This window comes from Heloderma suspectum, chromosome 3 (assembly GCF_057233095.1).
Source record: "Heloderma suspectum isolate Gila_16-S chromosome 3, 16-S_ref, whole genome shotgun sequence".
NCBI classification, from domain to species: Eukaryota; Metazoa; Chordata; class Lepidosauria; order Squamata; family Helodermatidae; genus Heloderma; species Heloderma suspectum.
In genome coordinates this window covers 9,644,847-9,664,429 of record NC_139460.1, presented here as the reverse complement: position 1 = coordinate 9,664,429, position 19,583 = coordinate 9,644,847, and the positions used below count along the sequence as shown (strand labels likewise).

General features: G+C 46.0%; 2 protein-coding genes across 2 annotated transcripts; one reads left to right on the top strand and one right to left on the bottom strand.

The window, feature by feature from the left end:
* Positions 1–6,288: 6,288 nt before the first annotated feature.
* LOC146349336 (mid1-interacting protein 1A-like) lies at positions 6,289–8,450 on the bottom strand. Its single transcript, XM_084842476.1, has 2 exons — positions 7,960–8,450; positions 6,289–6,636 (listed from the first exon to the last, which is right to left on the bottom strand). The coding sequence occupies exon 1, from the start codon at positions 8,365–8,367 to the stop codon at positions 7,972–7,974; it is 396 nt and encodes a 131-aa protein (XP_084698602.1). The 5' UTR covers positions 8,368–8,450; the 3' UTR covers positions 6,289–6,636; positions 7,960–7,971.
* A 7,404-nt stretch (positions 8,451–15,854) lies between these two features.
* On the top strand, positions 15,855–17,744 carry LOC146349335 (thyroid hormone-inducible hepatic protein-like). The gene is made up of 2 exons (XM_084842475.1): positions 15,855–16,386; positions 17,028–17,744. Exon 1 carries the CDS (start codon positions 15,968–15,970, stop codon positions 16,361–16,363), a length of 396 nt encoding a protein of 131 aa, XP_084698601.1. The 5' UTR covers positions 15,855–15,967; the 3' UTR covers positions 16,364–16,386; positions 17,028–17,744.
* Positions 17,745–19,583: the final 1,839 nt, after the last annotated feature.

Genomic DNA, 19,583 nt, shown 5'->3' with positions numbered 1-19,583 from the left:
GGCCACCCTGAGTTCTACGTGCTTGCTCTAATATATTATCGGCAGCTGAAACATTCCAGTATTCCTCCTATGGCGAAACATTTGCACACGTGCACTAGAAGGCCAGATTGGGAACTCATGAGGTTTGACACCCTTACGCTAAAGTTTCAAATTAGGGCTGGAGAAACCTAGGTTCTAATCCCTATTCGGCCATGAAACCCACTGCATGAGCTTAGGCCAGTGACTCAGCCTGACCTACCTTGCAGGGTTAATGTAAAGAAAAAAGGAAGAGAACTATGTACACCGCCTGGAGGAAAGGCAGATTTAAATGTAATAAATAAAAATAAAATAAAAGAATTCCATGTTGGTACACATTAGAAAATGAACTGGAAATAAAACTGCCTATGCCATAATGTTTTTAAACAATTCTAGGGTGTGTTCACACTTGGAATACTGTCTATACTTCTGTTTGCCGCACCTCGAAAAGGATATTGTAGAGTTGGAAAAGGTGCAGAAAAGGGCAACCAAAATGATCAAGGATCCGGAGCAACTCCCTTATGAGGAAAGCTTGCAACGTCTGGGACTGTGAAGCTTAGAGAAAGGGCAAGTGAGGGCACAGAGGTGTATAGAATTATGCATGGTGTGGAGAAAGTGGACAGGGGGACATCTTTCTCCTTATGATATTAGGACGCAGGGTCATCCCATGAACCTGGTTGGTGGGAGATTCAGGACAGATCAAAGGAAGTCCTTCACAAAGCACATAGTTAAACTATGAAATTCATTACCATAAGTTGCAGTGATGGCCACCACTTTGGGTGGCTTTAAAAGGGGATTGGACAAATTCACGGAGGAGAAGGCTATCAATGGCACCTAGTCCTGATGGCTATATGCCACTTCCAGTATGCCTCTGTATGTCAGATGTTGGGGAGCATGAACAGGAGGATACTGTTGCACGCATGTCCTACTTGTGGGTTTCCCATGAGCAGCTGGTTGGCCACTGTGTGAACAGAATGCTGGACAAGACGGACCCTTGGTCTGATCCAGCAGGGCTCCTCTTCAGTTGTTAGAACTGGAAAAACAGAAACAAAAAAGAACAGAAAAGAAAGGAAGAGCAAGAGGGGTGGGAAAAGGGAGGTGGGAAGGGGAAATAGAGGGAAGGGGAAGGGGGTGAAAAGTCTAGCTTCCTCCTAAAAGCAACCCCAAAGACCCTATTTATATAGATTAGAAAAGTATCTCATTTTTCATTATTTATGTCAATTTGATAATGGAGCATGTAGGCGGATATGTAGATTGTTCGACTTCACGTAACCCAAAATCTTTCCAGCCTGTCTTTCACTGTCTTTCCGTTGCTACATAAGCGCGTGGCAGATCTGCACCTTCTTCCAAAACAGCCCAAACATTTCATCATCTGCAGTGATGCCGGCTGCTGCTCCTTTGGCACTTAGTAGGTACGAAGTCTTTTCTGCCCGCATCATCAGCCCAGCTTCCAAGGTTAGGCGCTGACTGACACTGTGATTCAGCAAACGTCCCAAACAGCCTGCACTGAGCTGAACTTTTCCACGGTTGTCACCTCTCTTGGACCATCGTGGCTCCTGCAGAGCTTGCAGAATCCTGTGGTTCCTTCAGTGGTTTGGTGCCAAAGTCTGAAGTGTGAGTGCTCGTCATGACAGTGTCCATAACCCCCCAAGGAGAGTCCCCACAGTCAAGCAACTTCAAGCTATTGACATGGTAGTGTTGGAAAAAGTGCAGAAAGGGGCAACTAAAATGATCAAGGGGCTGGAGCAACTCCCCTATAAGGAAAGGTCACAATGAGCATCTCTACACCAGCTGAAAATCCCACATTTAAAAGGGGACTGTCTGCTTCCATTATAAATGCAGGATCACAATGGACTCTCTTGCATGTGCTTCCTTTTCCCCTTTCCCTTTCCCCCTCCTCCTCCCCCTTATCAGAGTCTTCCATATGTTTCATTGGTCTTGCTCCTCTTCTTGCAGCTTTTCCTTTTTCACAGAGGTAGCTGAAGTGGAACACAAGCGGGGTAATTTGACACCTTATTATCTCTGATCTATTTAAAAAATGGCATTTATGTTTTTATTTATTGTATTTTTACCCCGCTCCTCAGTCAAAAAAGGCTCCCCGAGCGGCGTACAATCAATGAACAAAGACAGTCCCTACCTGCAGGCTTACAATCTAAAGAAGACATGACACACAAGGAAAAGGCAATGGGGAGGGAGGAGGATACTTCATTCAAGAGGTCATTTAGTGCAGGAGATGCCCTGGAGGTTGACGACGTCATGTAAAGGGCCCGCATCCCTCCAAGAGCGAGCCATCTCAATAGCAGGATAAAAGCTCTGTGTGAAGAAGCCCCATGTCTGGGGCTTTTCCGCTTAGACAAAAGGGAAGGAGAGGATGACATGATAGATGGTGTATAAAATTATGCATGGTATGGAGAACATGGATGGGGAGACATTTTTCTCCCTCTCTGTAGTATTGGAAACTGGGATCATTCGATGAAACTCAGTGGTGGGAGGTTGAGGACAGACAAAAGAAAGTCCTTCACATAGCACATAGTTAAACTGGAATTTGCTACCAAAAGATGTAGTGATGGCCACCAACTTGGATAGCTTTAAAAGGGGAAAAGACAAATTAATGGAGGAGAAGGCTATCCATGGGTGCTAGGTCATGATGGCAATTTGCTCCTTCCGGTATCAGAGGCAGTAGGCCTCTGTATTCCAGTTGCTGGGGAACATGAGTGGAAAGCTGCTACTGCACATGTCTTTCTTGTGGGCTTCCCATAGTCATCTGGTTGGCCACTGTGCAAACAGAATGCTGGACTAGCTAGACCTTTGGTTTTATCCAACACGCCTTTTCTTAACCACTTGGAGCTTTTAATTTCTGTAGACCCTGGAAAGGGAACTGAAGCATGAAGACTGAGCGCACTAGCCTCTCCCACTAACAACATTTTGACAGAGCATCCCCCAAAGACAAAAATAGTAACAGGGATTTACTATAGATGGGGACCAGGAAATAGTTTACATAAGGATGGCTTATGTGTTCTGGTCAGAAACCTCTTTATGGTCTGTTCTATTACTTTTTATTCTTTGGGTAGAACAGATCCGGAACAGAATGCATTTATTTATTTTCTTATATTTGACCTCCACAGGGCAGTCTTTGAGCAATCAGGTTGCCTTTTGGTGGGCCAAGAAGAGACCAGGGGGTTGCTTCTATCCAGAGATGGATCTCCTGTCCTGAGCAGTTGTTGTTAAGCGGTTCGTACTCAAATGCTGTCTAGCCAAACAGAAGGTCGTATGGGGCAACCAGTTCTTATTTGGGCAACGGGTCCTTCCCACCTGCCCCAGACGCTCTTGTCAGAGGCCCTGAGACTCGAGTAGCACGTATCTATTAGCATTGCTGGCTCCAGGTTCTTGAGGGCCCTTGCTACTGCCTCCTTGCTCGCTGGTTCTCTGCTCGTCAAGCAAGCCAGTGGTAGCAAGGATGAGAGGATGAGGAGCAATAGCAGCTGGTGGCAATGGCGGTGAGAAGGTAGACACAGTGAAGAGGGAGCCTACTGAGGGTGTCTTGTCCAAGAGCCCTCAAGGACCTGGAGCTGGCACTGGAGGCACCACCTGTGTAAGCACCTGGGGAACTTTGGCCTTTCTGCTGTCACAGTCTTGGACTGGGTTCAGATGTCGTGATAACCCACAATGGGTTAATTAAGCCATGATGGCTTAATTAACCCATTGTGGGTTATTGTGTCCTCTGATGGGGGTTTTGACCCATGATGGCTTATCTGGCCAAAATAACCCACTCTGATAGCCCACGGTCTGCAGAGTGGTTTATTTAATCCATCGTGGGTCATTGTGTCGTCTGGTGGTCATTGTGGGTTATTTTGACCGGCTACAGAGCTGTGCAGGATGAGCAGTCAAAACTGCTACCGCTCTTTGCTCTTCGTGGGCTTAGTGCTTAGGAACACATTAAAGTGACCAAGCCAGCAGTGTAAATGGGCAGGGTGGAATGAGCAGGATTGAGACCTGATGCATCATCAAAACCCAGCACCCTGGCACTAACAGCAGCGAAAATCAAGGTGGCTATAAAACCTTGGAAGTCTGCAGGATCAAGACCAAGCTTCATAGAGATGTAACACTCATTTGCTAAAGCAGAATTCTCTCCATAGCCATTGCTGACGGAGGCTTGAACGGCTTCCCGATACTGCCATTGCGAATTCGCGCAATTGCGCAAATTCGCAATGGCAGTATCGGGAAGCCGTTCAAGCCTCCGTCAGCAACGGCTATGGTCTGTGCTTTTGTCACCGGATATGTTTGATGCCTGAGTTGAAACATTTGCACTGGCTCCCATTCGCAGTTCACAGGACAGGCCTATAAAGGCCTAAATAATTTAGGAACAGGATACCAGAAGGGCTCCTTGCTCCCCACACAACTCTCTTTACTTCTTTTATTGTTGTGCTTTTATTTGTGTTTTTAATTTATCTGTTTTTCTATTACGTTTTTCATTGAGCTTCTGTTTTGATTAACTGATTTATTAGTTTTGTTTATATCCCACCTTTTCCTCCAAGGAGGCCAAGGTGGCATACATGGGCCTCCTCCTCTCCATTTTATCCTCACAACGACCCTGTGAGGTAGGTTAGGATGAGAGTCAGTGACTGGACCAAAGTCGCCCAGTGAGAGTCAGTGACTGGGCAAAAGTTGCTCTAGGCTGAGTGGGGACTAGAACCCCCAGCCCCAGTCCAACACTTTAACCACTACACTCCGCTGGCTCTGTATTTTAATCTGTATTTGTATTATTGTTAGGCAGCCTGAGTGCCATTTTTGGCAGAAAGGTGGGATATTAGCTGAACAAATGAACGAATGAATATCTAGATCTGCCTTCCCCAACCTGGTGCCCTGTAGATGTGTTGGACTACAGGCCCCCATAATCTCCAGCCAACGTGGGCTCTGGCTGTGCTGGCTGGGAATGATGGAGCTTGTAGTTCAACACAACTGGAGAGCGCCAAGTTGGGGAAGGCTGATCTAGATATCTATCAGATTGCTATCCGCCCTTCCTCCAACGAGCCTGGGGTGGCACATATATTGTCTCCTTTTTATGTGCCAGCCATGGTAGCTTGGGCATGCTGGGAATTGTAGGACTTTTTTCTGTCTAAACATGCATAGGATTGCACCTAGAATTTTAGGGTGCTGACTGCCTCTCTGAAGGTCTGATATGGGAGCAGTGAACTTTGAGAGATGTCGGAGTGCTTAATGCTGTACCCCCAATTATGTCCAACCTGTATATTTGTAAATAAACATATAAGACACCAATAAGTGACCTCTTTCCTACAGAAACCTAATCCAGGTAAACGCTGCACCCCTGGAACTTTTCACTGCTAGGAGAATGGGGCTGATTGTAACAGTGTTTACTTTATGGGGTTTTGTTTGTATTAACGTTGCCTAAGTAGCATTCCATATAATAAACACTTGGAAGGTTGGGTGCCTATTAGTTTGGAAGCAAACTGGGGCCACCCCAAAATAAGGTTTGAGCTTCTACATACTCGGGGGACTCCCTAGATATGCAGAAGTATATGTGGTTTGTAAAAGAAAATATCTTTTTAACCACCCCCCATTCAAAATGGCCTGACAAGGGCCTGTAAGCTTAGAGGATGCACAGAAGAGAGATATCAGTTGTGAGGGGACAACAAAATGGGATGGAGAGAGAACAGGGGAAACTGGCCTGCTCAAATCCCTGGTAAATCCTGTTCCAGGTTGGTCAGATCCTTGAACAGTCGCACTTCTGAGGAGTGGAAATGCAATGCAATATTTCTTTACAGTTTCCACTTGTTTGTATTATGTCGGAAGCCACTTTGGACTCCTCTTGGGGCAGAAATGGCAGGATATTAACTTTAAAATGAAAAAAAGAGACCTGCTGCAATAATTCTCTTAGGGCGCAATCTTAGGCATGTTTAGACAGAAAAAGAGTCCAACAACTCGCAGCATTGAGAGTAGTAGGACTTTTTTTTCGATGTAAACATGCCTAGGATTGTGCCCTAACACTGTTTCACTACCTGTATTTACAAATGGGACCTGTAACAAAATGGTATCTAGTAGGTGAGAGGGCTTTGTTCATGTTGTGCTAAAGAAAGGCCTTTTCTGGGAGAAATAAATGTATTTTTGTTTTTGCTTATGCCATCAAGAGCAGTTCCCAACCTGTTGTCCTCCAGATGCTTTAAACTACAACTCCCAGCATGAACCACCCAGAGGGCTTTAGCTACTGGGTGATATAGAAATATAATTAATTAATTAGATGCTGATGACAATAATAATGACAATACTTTAATTTTAAAAAGCAAGCAATTTTATTTTTATTCTGAGGTCATCGCCACAGTTAAAAACATAATTAGCGATACAAAAAGCATTATCTTCCCCCTTAAATTATGAGTAATTTCAAACTACAGTAACACCTGAAGCATAACTATATCCTGGAGTTCGGATATGAGTATAAATAACAACAACAAATAATCAGTGCTTGAAAAAAACCAGAGACATTGTTGCCATTCCACAACAGTGTTCAGCCAGCAGTCGTTTAAAATGTCTCTGTTGGCCGCTGAAACCATTTCTTCATAGGGAGCTTCTTCGAGCAGACACCCAAGGAAAAACGTCCGACTTGCCCTGTGAATTAATGATAATGGGAAAGCGTTAATCTCCAAACTGTCATTTCCTGGTGATGTGTTAATTAAGTATCTAAAGTTCTGGTCAACAATTCGTTCTACTGAGGGGCCAACTTCCAAGCGACATTGGCCAAGTCTATGCTCCCACCTCCGCAGAGTAAACTACCGGGAGCTTAATCTGCCACTGACACCATTTGTATCTCTTTTGCCCCTAGGTTCGCCACTGGGGGTGCGGCCTGGGATCTCCACTTGCAGAACTCTACAACATGCTATTTACCTAGACACCCTCCTTATTTATGTTCTCCCAGCATTCAGCTGCTCTGCTACCATAGCAGGCTTGGGCTCTGATCCCCGTTGGTTGCCTTCCTCTGATGTCACAGAAGGGTCGGCCAGTCTAGGCCTGGGGGGATCCATAGCTCAGTGGTAGAGCTCATGCTGTACATGCCAGTTAAAAGGACCAGGTAGCAGGTGATCCCTGGAGAACTGGGCTAGAGGGTCAAAGAGTCTGGTCTGGAATAAAGTAGTTTACTGTGACCAGGCAACAGAATGCAAAGAGAGGTCAGGGAGAACATAGAATTGAATTTAAAGGACAACTTAAAAAGCAAAAGTAAGACACATCAAGAGATCCAGTACTGAGACTTATTGCCTCTGGACACAGACTCAAATTACACTCTGTGAGTACAAATTAGTTAAACTTTTTTGGAACCCTGTAATATGCAGTTGCAAGCCACAGGCAGGCAGACAGCTACCGGCTTATATTTGTGACTGCTGGCAGTAGTGAAATTCACTAATGTCACAGAAGAAGGGCTTTTCTACCTATCAACAATTGGTTGTATGTATCTGTATGGCGATATTTATTTTGGAATATCTATCACATTGGCATTCCATGCTTCCTCTATGAAATTCAGGGGAGCAATCTTGGGGTAGACCAGTTCAAGCAGCGCTGGCTCCAGGTTTCTGAGGGCCCTCCCTTGGTGCGTCCACCTTCTCACCGCCATTGTCCCCAGCTGCTCTTGCTCTCCTCCTCCTCTTTCTCATCCTTACTTCCACTTGCTTGCTTGCCAGGCAGAGGGTCAGTGAACAAACCGGCAGTCACATCTCCTGCTCCCCCTTCTCACCACTACTGTTGTCTGGATCAGAGCGAGAGGCGGGTGAGCAAGCAGGTTGCAAGGGTGAGGAGGAGGAACAATTCCAAGGGGTTTTTGTCAGTGGGCCCCTGCTGGGCTGTGGGCCATCAGCTTGTACCTAACCATGCCTACCCTTGACACTGGACCTGGAATAAAGGAAAGTTTACCAGCAGTAGGTCACTTTGATAATTTCTTACCTTTTGGGGGGTTCACCAGTGAAGAGTAATTTTGCTCTGGTTAATCTCTTGCATAATTTCATTATATCTGGAGATCACGGAGTTGGCTCTCCCAGTCAGCTGATGGAAGACACGATGTAGAGCGGAGATGTGGTAATAAAAGAGTCTTTCAAGATCTGCTTCTTCTTCGGACTCTTGTTCTTTCACCCGCGTGGTGATGCTGGACTGCCGGCTGTCAAGAGGCATTAAGCCACCTTCCACCATCTGCTTGATGGATTTCAGCTGCGTGAAATATTCAAACAGGTCTTTGTCGCCGTCGGAGTCAGCTTCAAACTCAGCATCCCGCTCTTCAAAGGACACTCCTCGAAGGAGGCTGGGAAACATCACCGTTTGCTCCATCTTGTGGACGGCAGAGAAGTAACCTTCCATGGCTGCGAGGAGGACTTTCTGCGGGGCTTGACGTTTGCTGTTTTCTTGAAGTCCTGGCTGGGCTGCAACTCAGGCTGTAAGCTGAGAGTGGTTAGTCTTGTGCATGGCAATTTATGTAGCAAGAGTGGGTGGAAGTCAGTTGTGGGGAGCGTGATCAGGATGGTTTCTGTGCCAGCAAAAGACACTCCTCCGGCTGTGTTTTATGTAATCACAACCTTTATCCTTGTGCATCTGAGGCAACGGTTTCCTTTCTTTGCGGTCAGCAATGTCACTTTTATTTACAGACTGAACTCTTCCCAAAATAGAACTGAACTGTCTAGAACTTTAACCCCTTAGCTGGGTCCTAGCAAGGTCACGCTGTCTTGCAACCAGTCAGTAATAAACGGGGCCATGCTGAGCAGCAGGACTGGTGCTGATGAAATCTTCTAACAGTTTGGAGCAAGACAGTTTCCAAAGATGGTGAAATCCCCGGGGCCCAAACTCTGGCTCAGGAGGGGAAAAGTGACATGGAGCAATCCTTACCCATTGTTTTGGCCCATTCGTTTTGGCCGTCTAACTATGTTAACGTTACAAGGCTAAATGGTTTTGACTGAAACCCTTATCCCAGAATATGAAACGTTCTGCTGTCTGTGGGTCTGTGATTCTTAAATGCCAATGGAGCATAGTGCATCCTGGCCATGTGTCCTCTGTTACCTAAGGGGCTGCCAGAGGACCATCCTCTATTTGAATGTGTCTTCTGTTTGAAGGGCTGTCCAGTCCAAGTCTGATTTAAAGATATAGGGCATTATCCAATACTGCCCACGCACTAGCGGGATGTACCAGTAGCGCAACGGGAATCTGGCGGTTCCCAAAACAATCCAAAATGAATGGAAATGCTCATTTCCAGAAAGGCCCTGATCAGCAAAGTTTGCAGAACAAAGCTCTGCTGACCAGTCTCATTCTGGAAACATGTGATTCCGCTAATTCCTGAGGTTACTTTTAGAACCTCTAGTTCCCTGTTGCACAAGCGGCGGGTCCTGCAAGCGCAACAAAAACAGCAGAGGCGGAGTGGCAGTATTGGATACTGCCCAAAGAATCCTAAGACGGGAGAACAGCGACTCCAAACTTGCCCATCCACAGTTAACACCTGGACAGCAGTATTATGCAGGTCCCTTTTTGGGTTCAAGTGCTGGGTATAGAGAGCTTATAAGGAATGGAATAGGAGTGAAACTTCGGTTCACAAGTAGGCCTGTCTTTCCTTGAGAGTAGTGATGTACGAACCCCCCACTTTCCAGCCTGGGCGGGGGGTTCGTAGAGGGTCCATCTATGCTGCTCAGGGCCCCTCGAAATCCTTTGGAGCTGCTCTGTGATCAGGTCAGTTCATGGAGCAGCTCTCCAGCTCCCTTTACAAGGTGATACACTAATGGAGGCTGTCATTAGCCTATCGCTGGGAAAAATACAGACACAAATGGCGTATTGTATGCCCCTTGCGGCTGTAAAGCACTGATTTTGACCTAAATACAGCCATAAATGGCTGCAATTAGGTCAAAGTCAGGGCTTTACGGCAAGTGGCATCCAATACACTATTTGCATCTTTATTTTTCCCCGTGATAGGCTAGTGTATCGCAGGAAAAAATACAGATGCAAATAGTGTATTGGACGCCACTCGCAGCCATAAAGCCCTGACTTTGACCTAATTGCAGCCGTTTACAGCTGTATTTAGGTCAAAATCAGTGCTTTACAGCCGCAAGTGACATACAATATGCCATTTGCGTCTGTATTTTTCCCAGCAATAGGCTAATGGCCGCTGCCATTAGCATATTGTCTTGTATAGGGAGCCGGAGAGCTGCTCTGCACGAAATCCTCCAGAGCCGGAGGTAAGTGGTGCCATTCCGCAGCGGAATCCAGAGGTTGGATTCTCTGGAATCCGGCCTCATGCCATCCCTACTTGAGAGTAGACAGTTTTTGCTGCCTGGAGTCTGAGATGCAGACAGTCATGCTGACAAAGCTGTGGTCAAATTGGAACAATGGACCAGTATGAGAAGTTAAGATGTTTGTTACTCCCTGCAGCTAGCAGTTCCATGAGTCTGGAATGTTCCCATATACCCTGATAAAGTAACATCAGCTGCCTAAAACAATGGAAAAATACTGTTTTTGCAGTTTTCTGCCCACCCAATAAGTCTTTCACCAGTCCAGAACCAAATTTCTAGTTGGCAACTGAGAAGAAGGAAAAAGGCCAACCAGAAGGCAGGAAAGTTTAGGGGAATCAGTAAATCAAAAAGCGACTGAACCCTAAGGGAATGACTCCGTTCACTTTTTTTCTTTTTCCTTTTTTGTATAGCTCCAGTTTTTGCTGACATATTTTTGTTAGTCTGGGGGACTTTGGGGCCATAGTTTGCATGCTTGCCTTCTTTTTGAGGAACAGGGAATTTTTTACTTTGACCATGTCCCTTCTTCAGTTTTTAAGGCTCAGGCTGGCCATCATTTCTGAACTAGCTTTTGGGGGATTGATATTTGGCTCCTGAGTAGATCATAGAATCATAGGGTTGGAAGGCCATCGAGTCCAACCCCCTGCTCAGTGCAGGAAGCCTGATTCCCAGGCGGTCTCCCATCCAAATACTAACCAGGGCTGATCCTGCTTAGCTTCCATATTTTACTCATTGGTGAAAATTAAGCTTTTCATTTTAGGATATTCTCTTCACTTTCTACCTGGATTAATTTTCCCATCTGGACTGTGCTGGGTCTTACACCTTAGACCCTAGCAATGATCTCCTCCAAACTACATCTGGGTTCACAGGAGCCTGTTCTTTATCTCTCTACTTGGAATAAAGGTAAAGGTAAAGGTGTCCCCAACCAGTCGTGTCTGACTCTAGGGTGTGGTGCTCATCTCCATTTCTAAGCTGAAGAGCCAGCGCTGTCCGAAGACGCTTCCGTCGTCATGTGCTGGCATGACTGAACACCGAGGTGCACAGAATGCTGTTACCTTTCCCGCCGAAGCGGTACCTATTTATCTACTTGCAATTTCTTGCTTTCGAACTGCTAGGTTGGCAGGAGCGGGGACTGAAGACGGGAGCTCACTCCGTCACGCGGCACTCAGGTCTCAAACTGCTGTCCTGCCGACCTTCTGGTCTGCAGTTCAGCATCTTAACCACTAAGCCACTAGGTATAATTTTCCTTTTCCCTCCCTTTTCTTCAAAGATTTGGACTATGCTGCTATACAGTTAAAAGCTTCAGACATTGCATTTAACTAGTGGAGGGAGCAATCCTATTTGGGTCCACGATCACCTCCAAGCCCAGGGGCCACCACCTATCCAGTGCAGGGCGGGAGGAGTGGTGAGGAGCGGATCTCCTCCATGCTCCCGCAGCCCTGCTTTTGGCTGCCTAGCCGCAGGACCTCGGAGCGTGTGAAGTGGCAGCTAGACGACACATAGGATGTATCGTACTGGATTTCTGACTTCCCTGCCCCGGCCCACCCCCGGGAACGCCCTGTTTTTGCCGCTGTGCGCCGCTCTTACGAGCGCAGAGCACGGGGCCGATCTGCGCTGCCTATGAGATGGCGCGGGAGGGGGTGTGGGTCAGTTCTCCGGGAACCGACAGATCCTATGTCTGTCTAGCCACTGACTAGCAGCCATAGGATTGCGCCCTTAGACTGGTAGAAGTTTCAAGTGGAGTTAAATCACAACTCAAACAGCTGCTATTTTGGTCTACTATAACTTTTGTATGTAGCTATTCCATTTGATGCTCTAATTCAGTTTTCCTAATATTGTTTTCTAGTAGGCCTTGGCAAGAGTTAAACTGTAGTTTAATTTGCATGGTGTAATCTTTGCATGTAACCCGTGTGGTTCATGTGTGCAAATGTATTTTGTCTGTAATCACTGCATGTTTCATACTTTACTTCTGCATGTGATGTTCTTGGGCATTTACTTTTTTTTTAATACATCATATCTTAATATTTCCTGTGTGGCATGTTCTCATTTGTTTAACAAGTTGAAGGCCATTCGTGGTTTTCCTGCTTAAGTTTTAAAATATATTTTCAAACCTACTGAACTGTTAAATAGCCTTAAGTCAGCTCCGGGCACACTCTCTCTCTCTCGCCCAGTGGGGCAAAGTCAGAGCTTCATTTTCAGGAGGTTGAACAGGCACACAGGTTGCCTGGCCACAGTCTTCTGCACTATGACATTGTATTTCTATTTAAATTACAATAATGATTTCTGAATTTGCATTTATTTGTGCACATTAGCCTATGCACATTTTATCCAGATCTGTGCCCCCTTTTGTCCTCTGTTTTGACATTACATAAGCGGCCCACTACCCAGATCAGGTCACTGTGATAGGCAGCGCCTCTCCGACCACTCAGGCAAAGCCTTTCCCTGCCTTGCTGCCAGGTGCCCTGTTAGCTAGAGATGCTAGAGGTAGGAACTGAGCCTGGGACCTCTGGGGCTTTCAAAGCAGGTGCTGTGCTGTTGCAATATGGCCTCGCTCTGCTGTAGAGCAGCAGGAGCAATGCCCCATTCACTGCTGCCGTCCCTGGTACTACCTTTGAGCCAGTGGAGGCTGGTGGCTCTGATGTCAGTGGGGCGGTGAATCCGCCCTGGGTTTCGCTCAGAACTCTAAAGGAGCCATCCAAAGTGCAGAGCTCCTTTAGAGTTCTGACTGGTTCTGACTGAAACCTGGAGCAGAGTCACTGCCCCACGAACATCAGCGCCACCAGCCTCCACTACTCTGAGCCAGTAAAAGTGGCTTGATAGTTCTACAAGTATTGGGGTTGGGAGGAAGGCATCCAATGTCCAGGAGAACCCCCTTCCTTCCAAATGAGATCTTAATGATCTAGGGCGGGATACCAATGTTTGAAATAAACTAAAAAAAAAATAAACTGCTGGTACTTCCCCCAGTACTGTGCAAGTCATCTGGAATTATAAAATTGACTAATCGATAGACAGCTAAGGGGAACCTAATAACAATAATCATAATCACATTAAATAAAACAATAAAATAATAAAATAATGATAATGATAAAAATAACAAAGAGAGCCAGTGTGGTGCAGTGGTTAGAGTGTTGGGCTGTGATCGGGATTCTAGTCCCCACTTGACCATGAAGCTCACTGGGTGACTTTGGGTCAGCCTAACCTACCTCACAGGGTTGTTGTGAGGATACGATAGCGGGGGGGGGGGGCATGTAAGCTGCCTTGGGTTCCTTGAAAGAGGAAACAAGGTGGGATATAAATGTCACAACAACATTGTGTGTATATAAACAATGTATATTGTGTATACTGTGTATATGTATATTATACATTATATAATGTATATTGTGTATACTGTGTGTATATAAACAATTTTTATCATTATCATTATAATAAAATAATGATAATGATAAAAATAACAAAGAGAGCCAGTGTGGTGCAGTGGTTAGAGTGTTGGGCTGTGATCGGGATTCTAGTCCCCACTCGACCATGAAGCTCACTGGGTGACTTTGGGTCAGCCTAACCTACCTCACAGGGTTGTTGTGAGGATACGATAGCGGGGGGGGGGGCATGTAAGCTGCCTTGGGTTCCTTGAAAGAGGAAACAAGGTGGGATATAAATGTCACAACAACATTGTGTGTATATAAACAATGTATATTGTGTATACTGTGTATATGTATATTATACATTATATAATGTATATTGTGTATACTGTGTGTATATAAACAATTTTTATCATTATCATTATAATAAAATAATGATAATGATAAAAATAACAAAGAGAGCCAGTGTGGTGCAGTGGTTAGAGTGTTGGGCTGTGATCTGGATTCTAGTCCCCACTCGACCATGAAGCTCACTGGGTGACTTTGGGTCAGCCTAACCTACCTCACAGGGTTGTTGTGAGGATACAATAGCGGGGGGGGGGCATGTAAGCTGCCTTGGGTTCCTTGAAAGAGGAAACAAGGTGGGATATAAATGTCACAACAACAACACCTTTCAAGAGAGAGGGAATGGCCATAATTTAAAGAAAATGCATATCAGGATGTTCTTGGACTCATGACAAATTGCTGTGCGTAGGGGTTGTGTTGTAAACAGAGGATATTCACACATTGGGTAATGGAGTATATACATATCTTTCACCTACTTTTTGAACAATTGTGGCTACCTGGTAACACCTCCAGGTCCATGAAAAGGGTCAGACTTAGCTTTAGCCTGAAGACTTGGGTTTGCAGGCTCAGGTCTCTGCCATACTTTTCAGGAACGGTGCAGGAGCGGTGCGATCGGGAGTGGGGCATACGCAGCAGAAGGAGAAGGAGTGTTTGACCTTTCCACTGCCCATGATTTCCTCCCTACACTCCCCTGTCCCCAGCCATTGCAAACACATCTGGGAACTGAGGCTGGGGGGAAACAGCTGTGGGGAAGAGTGCAAGGAGAAATGGGAGAACCACAGCGCCTGCTTTGCCTACAAAAGGTCACACGTTCAGTCCCCACCATCTCCCACTAGATGGACCAGAAAGCCACTGCCAGTCAGAATATTGGACTAAATGGACAAATGCCCTGACCCAGTATTATTATTATTTATTACTATTTTATTATTATTTATTTTTATTTATTTCATTTCTATACCGCCCAATAGCCGAAGCTCTCTGGGCGGTTCACAAAAACTAAGACCAAACAACACACAATAAAACAATTTAAAATATATAGAACATTAAAACCACAATATAACAATACAACCACAATAAAACCTAGCAGCAGTACAGGAGTATAAGGCAGCTTCCTATGTCTCTTACAAATCTTGCCCTCCCCTTGACTCTCACATATTCAGAGGAGACCCAGACTGACTGTTAGAGTGATACGACAATGGAACCAATTACCTGGGGAGGTGGTGGGCTCTCCCACACTGGAGGCGTTCAAGACGACAGCCATCTGCCAGGGATGCTCTGACTTGGATTCCTGCATTGAGCAGGGGGTTGGACTCGATGGCTTTGTAGGCCCCTTCCAACCCTACTATTCTATGATTCTATCAGACTTGGGTTGTGGCCAAACATCTTGTCTGGTTTGATAGGGACTCTGCAAAGAGCTCCCTCCCCAGTCTCACGAACATCAGCAAAACGGTGGCACGAACCGGTTTCACAAACTGAGGACAAATGATGAAACTGTCTTGGCAGCCTTCACAGCCTTGGCTCAGGTCCCCACCACCCGGGCAAGCATCTTGCCAAAAGGTATTAGGAGATTTCCACTCAGTGCCAGGCGTGGTGATACAACTTCTCGCTTTCTCTCTCTCATTAGTGGTCAACCAAAATATAACAGGAGCCCCTTGAACTCCTAGCTGATGGCAAGTAGCTAATATAGGCAAAAGTGTCTGGGAGTGAATCTGGACCGTAAATAACATCAGAAGGAAGTCGCTCCTTAAATCTTGTCATTCACAGGAACTCGGTATTGAGTAGCTGAAAAAGGAGTGTTTATAGTTGGCATGGAACCATCCCAATCACATTCTCCAACATTGGCCAGGATTGGGTCTCGGTGTATAAATTGACAGGAGCCAGGCTGAAAGGTGCAACTGCTCACAGCTAACCTATCCAGCCTTTCATGCAGTCCCACTGGGAGTTTGAAAAAGAAGCAGACTTCAGACCTCGTGAATCTCTCTCCCCATCACCATGGAAGGATACTTCTCTGCTGTCCGTAAGATGGAGCAAACAGTGATGTTTCCCAGCCTTCTCCAGGGGGTCTCCTTGGACAACCAAGACAATACATTTGAGGCCAACACTTGTGATGGAGATTCCGGGGACAGAGACTTGTATGAATATTTCATGCTCCTCAAATCCATTAAGCTGATGGCGGAGAGCGGCCTGGCCCCTCTCAAAGACAACAATTGCAGCATCAGAGAAGAGGAGGATGAAGAGGAGGCTGACCTTGAAGGACTCTTCCATTATCATGTGTTGGGCTTGCACCATGTTCTCACTCAGCTGACGACAAAAGCCAACACTGTGACTTCCAAATACAATGAAATTATGGGGCAGATCAACCGGAACAAAATCTCTCTCCGCTGGTGAAAGACACACAGAGATCAGCAAAGGTGAGTTGTTTACCGAATGGATCCTTACACTTCAGTCCCCCCCCCTTCCTTGTTGCTATGCCCAGATCTTCTAATCCTCCTCCTTTGGAACCATTCACCAGTAGAAACTGGTGTGATAAAAGTTATTTTGCACAACCATAATGTCTAGTTTAAAGAAATATACTTGTTAGCTTTCCCTCCCTCCCTCCCTCCCTCCCTCCCTCCCTTTTTATATTATAAAGGGATATATTTTATATATCCCTTTAAATATTCTCCCTTGAGAATATTTATTTGGAGTATTTATTATCTGGAAAGCTTAGAGTAAGGCTCCTTGTAGTGTCCCCATGCAGGCACTGAGTTAATCACTTTGCTTCAGCCATGTTACAGCACTGAGTGCTTAAAGATCATTCTCTAGGCCAGCTTTCTCCAGCCTGGTGTGTTGGACTACAGCTCCCGTCATTCCCAACACACCTGGAGGGCACCAGTTAGGAAGAGGCTGGTCATACTAGCTGGGAATCATGGGGGTTGTAGTCCAACACATCTGGAGGGCACCAGGCTGGGGAAGGCTGCTGTAGGCCAATAGGTTTCTAGTGGTGAGCCATGGTAAACCTCAGTTTAAACTATGCCCCAGTCCCCCTTGTTAACACTTCTTTTGTTATCAGTTTTACAGGGCAAGCTGCCTTTCACAACCTGGACCGTGTGTACGACTTCGTGGTCCTATACCTGGGAAGAAGCCTTAAAATTGACACCCAGAGACCTCAAATACAGTGTCCATCTCACGGAATTGTGTAGAATGAACTATACTTGAATCACGCAAGGACTGATCTTTGTGGACCAAAGAGCTTTCTGTGAACTCCCACGCCAAATGTATGCCTTGGGAGCAGTTGCTTTCCGGTGTTTGAACATTGCTTGCAAGTTTAGCTAAATAAAGCATTTCCTGCTGCATGAAACTGCCATGGGCTTAGACCATTGTTCCATATAGCCAGTGGAGGCTGGTGGCTCGTATTTCAGTGGGGCTGTAAATCCGGTCTGGGTTTCAGTCAGAAGCAGTCAGAACTCTGAAGCCTCAGATGGCCTTCTCTCTGTCCCATCAGCCAGGACAGCTAGGCTGGTGAAGACGAGGGAGAGGGCCTTCTTTGTGGTGGCCTCCACTCTGTGGAACTCCCTCCCTAGGGAACTCCACCATGCCCCTCTTTAATGAGCTTCTGCCACGCATTAAAAACGTGGTTGTTCAGGCAGATGTTTGGGGTGGGTTAGGGTATTTTTAGAAATGTGATGTTTTAATGTGGAATTGTATTGTTTTAAATTGTTGTACTATTTTACATCGCCCAGAGTGGCCGGGTGATCGGCTAGATGGGTGATCAAGAAATTAAATAATTAATAAAATAAAATAAACAAACAAAACAAAGGAACCCCATGGCTTCAGCACCTTGGATAGCTCCTTTAGAGTTCTGAGTGGTTGTGACTGAAACCCAGAATGGATTTAGCACCCCACTGAAATAGGAGCCACCAGCCTGCACTGTATCTGTCCCAGTATTGTCTGCTGCTCCAAGGGGTGGTGGCTTCCCAAAGTCTACCCCACATCTGCTAGCTGAGATCATTTCAATTGGAAACAGGCCCAGCTTCAGCAAACGGCATCCTTGGGCAACTGCTAGAACCCCATCAGAGCCCACAACTGATACTCATTTCGAGGGGCCCTTTCAACAAAGGTTTAGGCTGGAAATGGGGGCTGTCATTTTAATTTTCCCACAATGCCCTGGAGTCACACCATGTCAGGGGCATTGTGGGAAATCAAAATGGCAGCTGCATAGTAGGGCTGTTGCTGTGGGCAGTGGTTGCGCTGGCTGGGGATGATAGGAGTTGTAGCTGAAAACATCTGGTGGGCACCAGGTTGGGTAAGGATGCTTTACATTAATAAATACATATATAAAAGTGGGCCCTCCACCAATTTAAAAGCTAAGAGGAAGTTTGCCCTTTTGGTTAAAGATATATTAGAAGACAATATTCTTTCATAGTTCAAAACATGCCTCAGCAGATGCAATGCGAGAAATGGCAGACCGTCCATTGCATGGTGCCTTACAGTGCACTCCTCTACATGTCTACTCAGAAGTAAGCCCCAGGCGCATGGAGTTCAACAGGACCTATGCCCTGGTAAGCGTGTTTAGCCTTGGCTTGCAGCCTTAGCATTCTTGCATCCCCAACAGCAAAAAACCAGCACAAAATAGGGATCTATTATTAGGGCCAGGATCAGGAAGTAAGGACTGCCCCCTACTGGAGCATATGTTAAGAATAGCATGACCGGCTGAAATTCAACAGGCAAAGCTGCTCCATCAAAGTTCATCCACGCTAGAAAAAGCTTTGCCTGTTGATTTTTTGCTTGTCAGCAGGCAAAAACCTGTCATGCACCTCCCAGGGTGTGTGGAGGAATGCTGGGAGCTATAGGGCTTTTTTCCGTCTAAAAATGCATAGGATTGTGCCTTAAATCTGGATCCAACCAACCAGGATCAGCAGCAAAGAGTATCAAACCAACTTCATTGTGCTGCTCTGTCCTCCCTTTCTTTAATGATCACTAAAAGGAACATCTGTGTGGCCACCTTTTATTTTATTATATTTTCCTGGTCCCACTCCTGGATCCCAACAGCAGCCTGACACAGAGCAGATTAACTTTCCTGCTAGTGCATTATGTCAGAACAAGACATAAGGGCCAAAGGGGAAAATAAAAGCCATTTGCTCAAATCTGATTCATACTAATAACGCCTGCCTCTGAACACGTGCAGAGTGTGTTTCTCTGACTGCTGAGTCTCTGTAGCTCATCAGCCCCTATGCCTCCCACAATTAGAATTCAGGCTCGGGCCTTCTCAGGTAGATGGCATGGTGAGTGCCTGGCCTCCTGAGCCCTAGGTCACCAACATTGCAAATGCCACAGCAGTTGGATGGTCGCCTCTCCGCAGGGTTGGACTCTCACTGCCCACCAACCTGGATGTGTGTGAAGCAGTGGCACAGCGTCAGGACAGGACTTTGGGGCAGAGGTCTGGGCCCCAATGACTCAGCAGAATGAGTGGAAGGTCCCCGAACACAGCAAGGCTGACTCATCACATTTTGAACAGAAGTAATACACTTTAACATCTAAAGAGGGGGGGAGTGTATAAAACCATTAAGTCCAGAATCTAAAAGTACTTAATGAGCCCACTAATGTCAAGGGAATTAACCACCCAGGT

Excerpts from the sequence above, each read along its gene's own strand:
- LOC146349335 (XM_084842475.1), top strand. The coding sequence starts at position 15,968 with ATGGAAGGATACTTCTCTGCTGTCCGTAAGATGGAGCAAACAGTGATG.
- LOC146349336 (XM_084842476.1), bottom strand. The coding sequence starts at position 8,367 with ATGGAAGGTTACTTCTCTGCCGTCCACAAGATGGAGCAAACGGTGATG.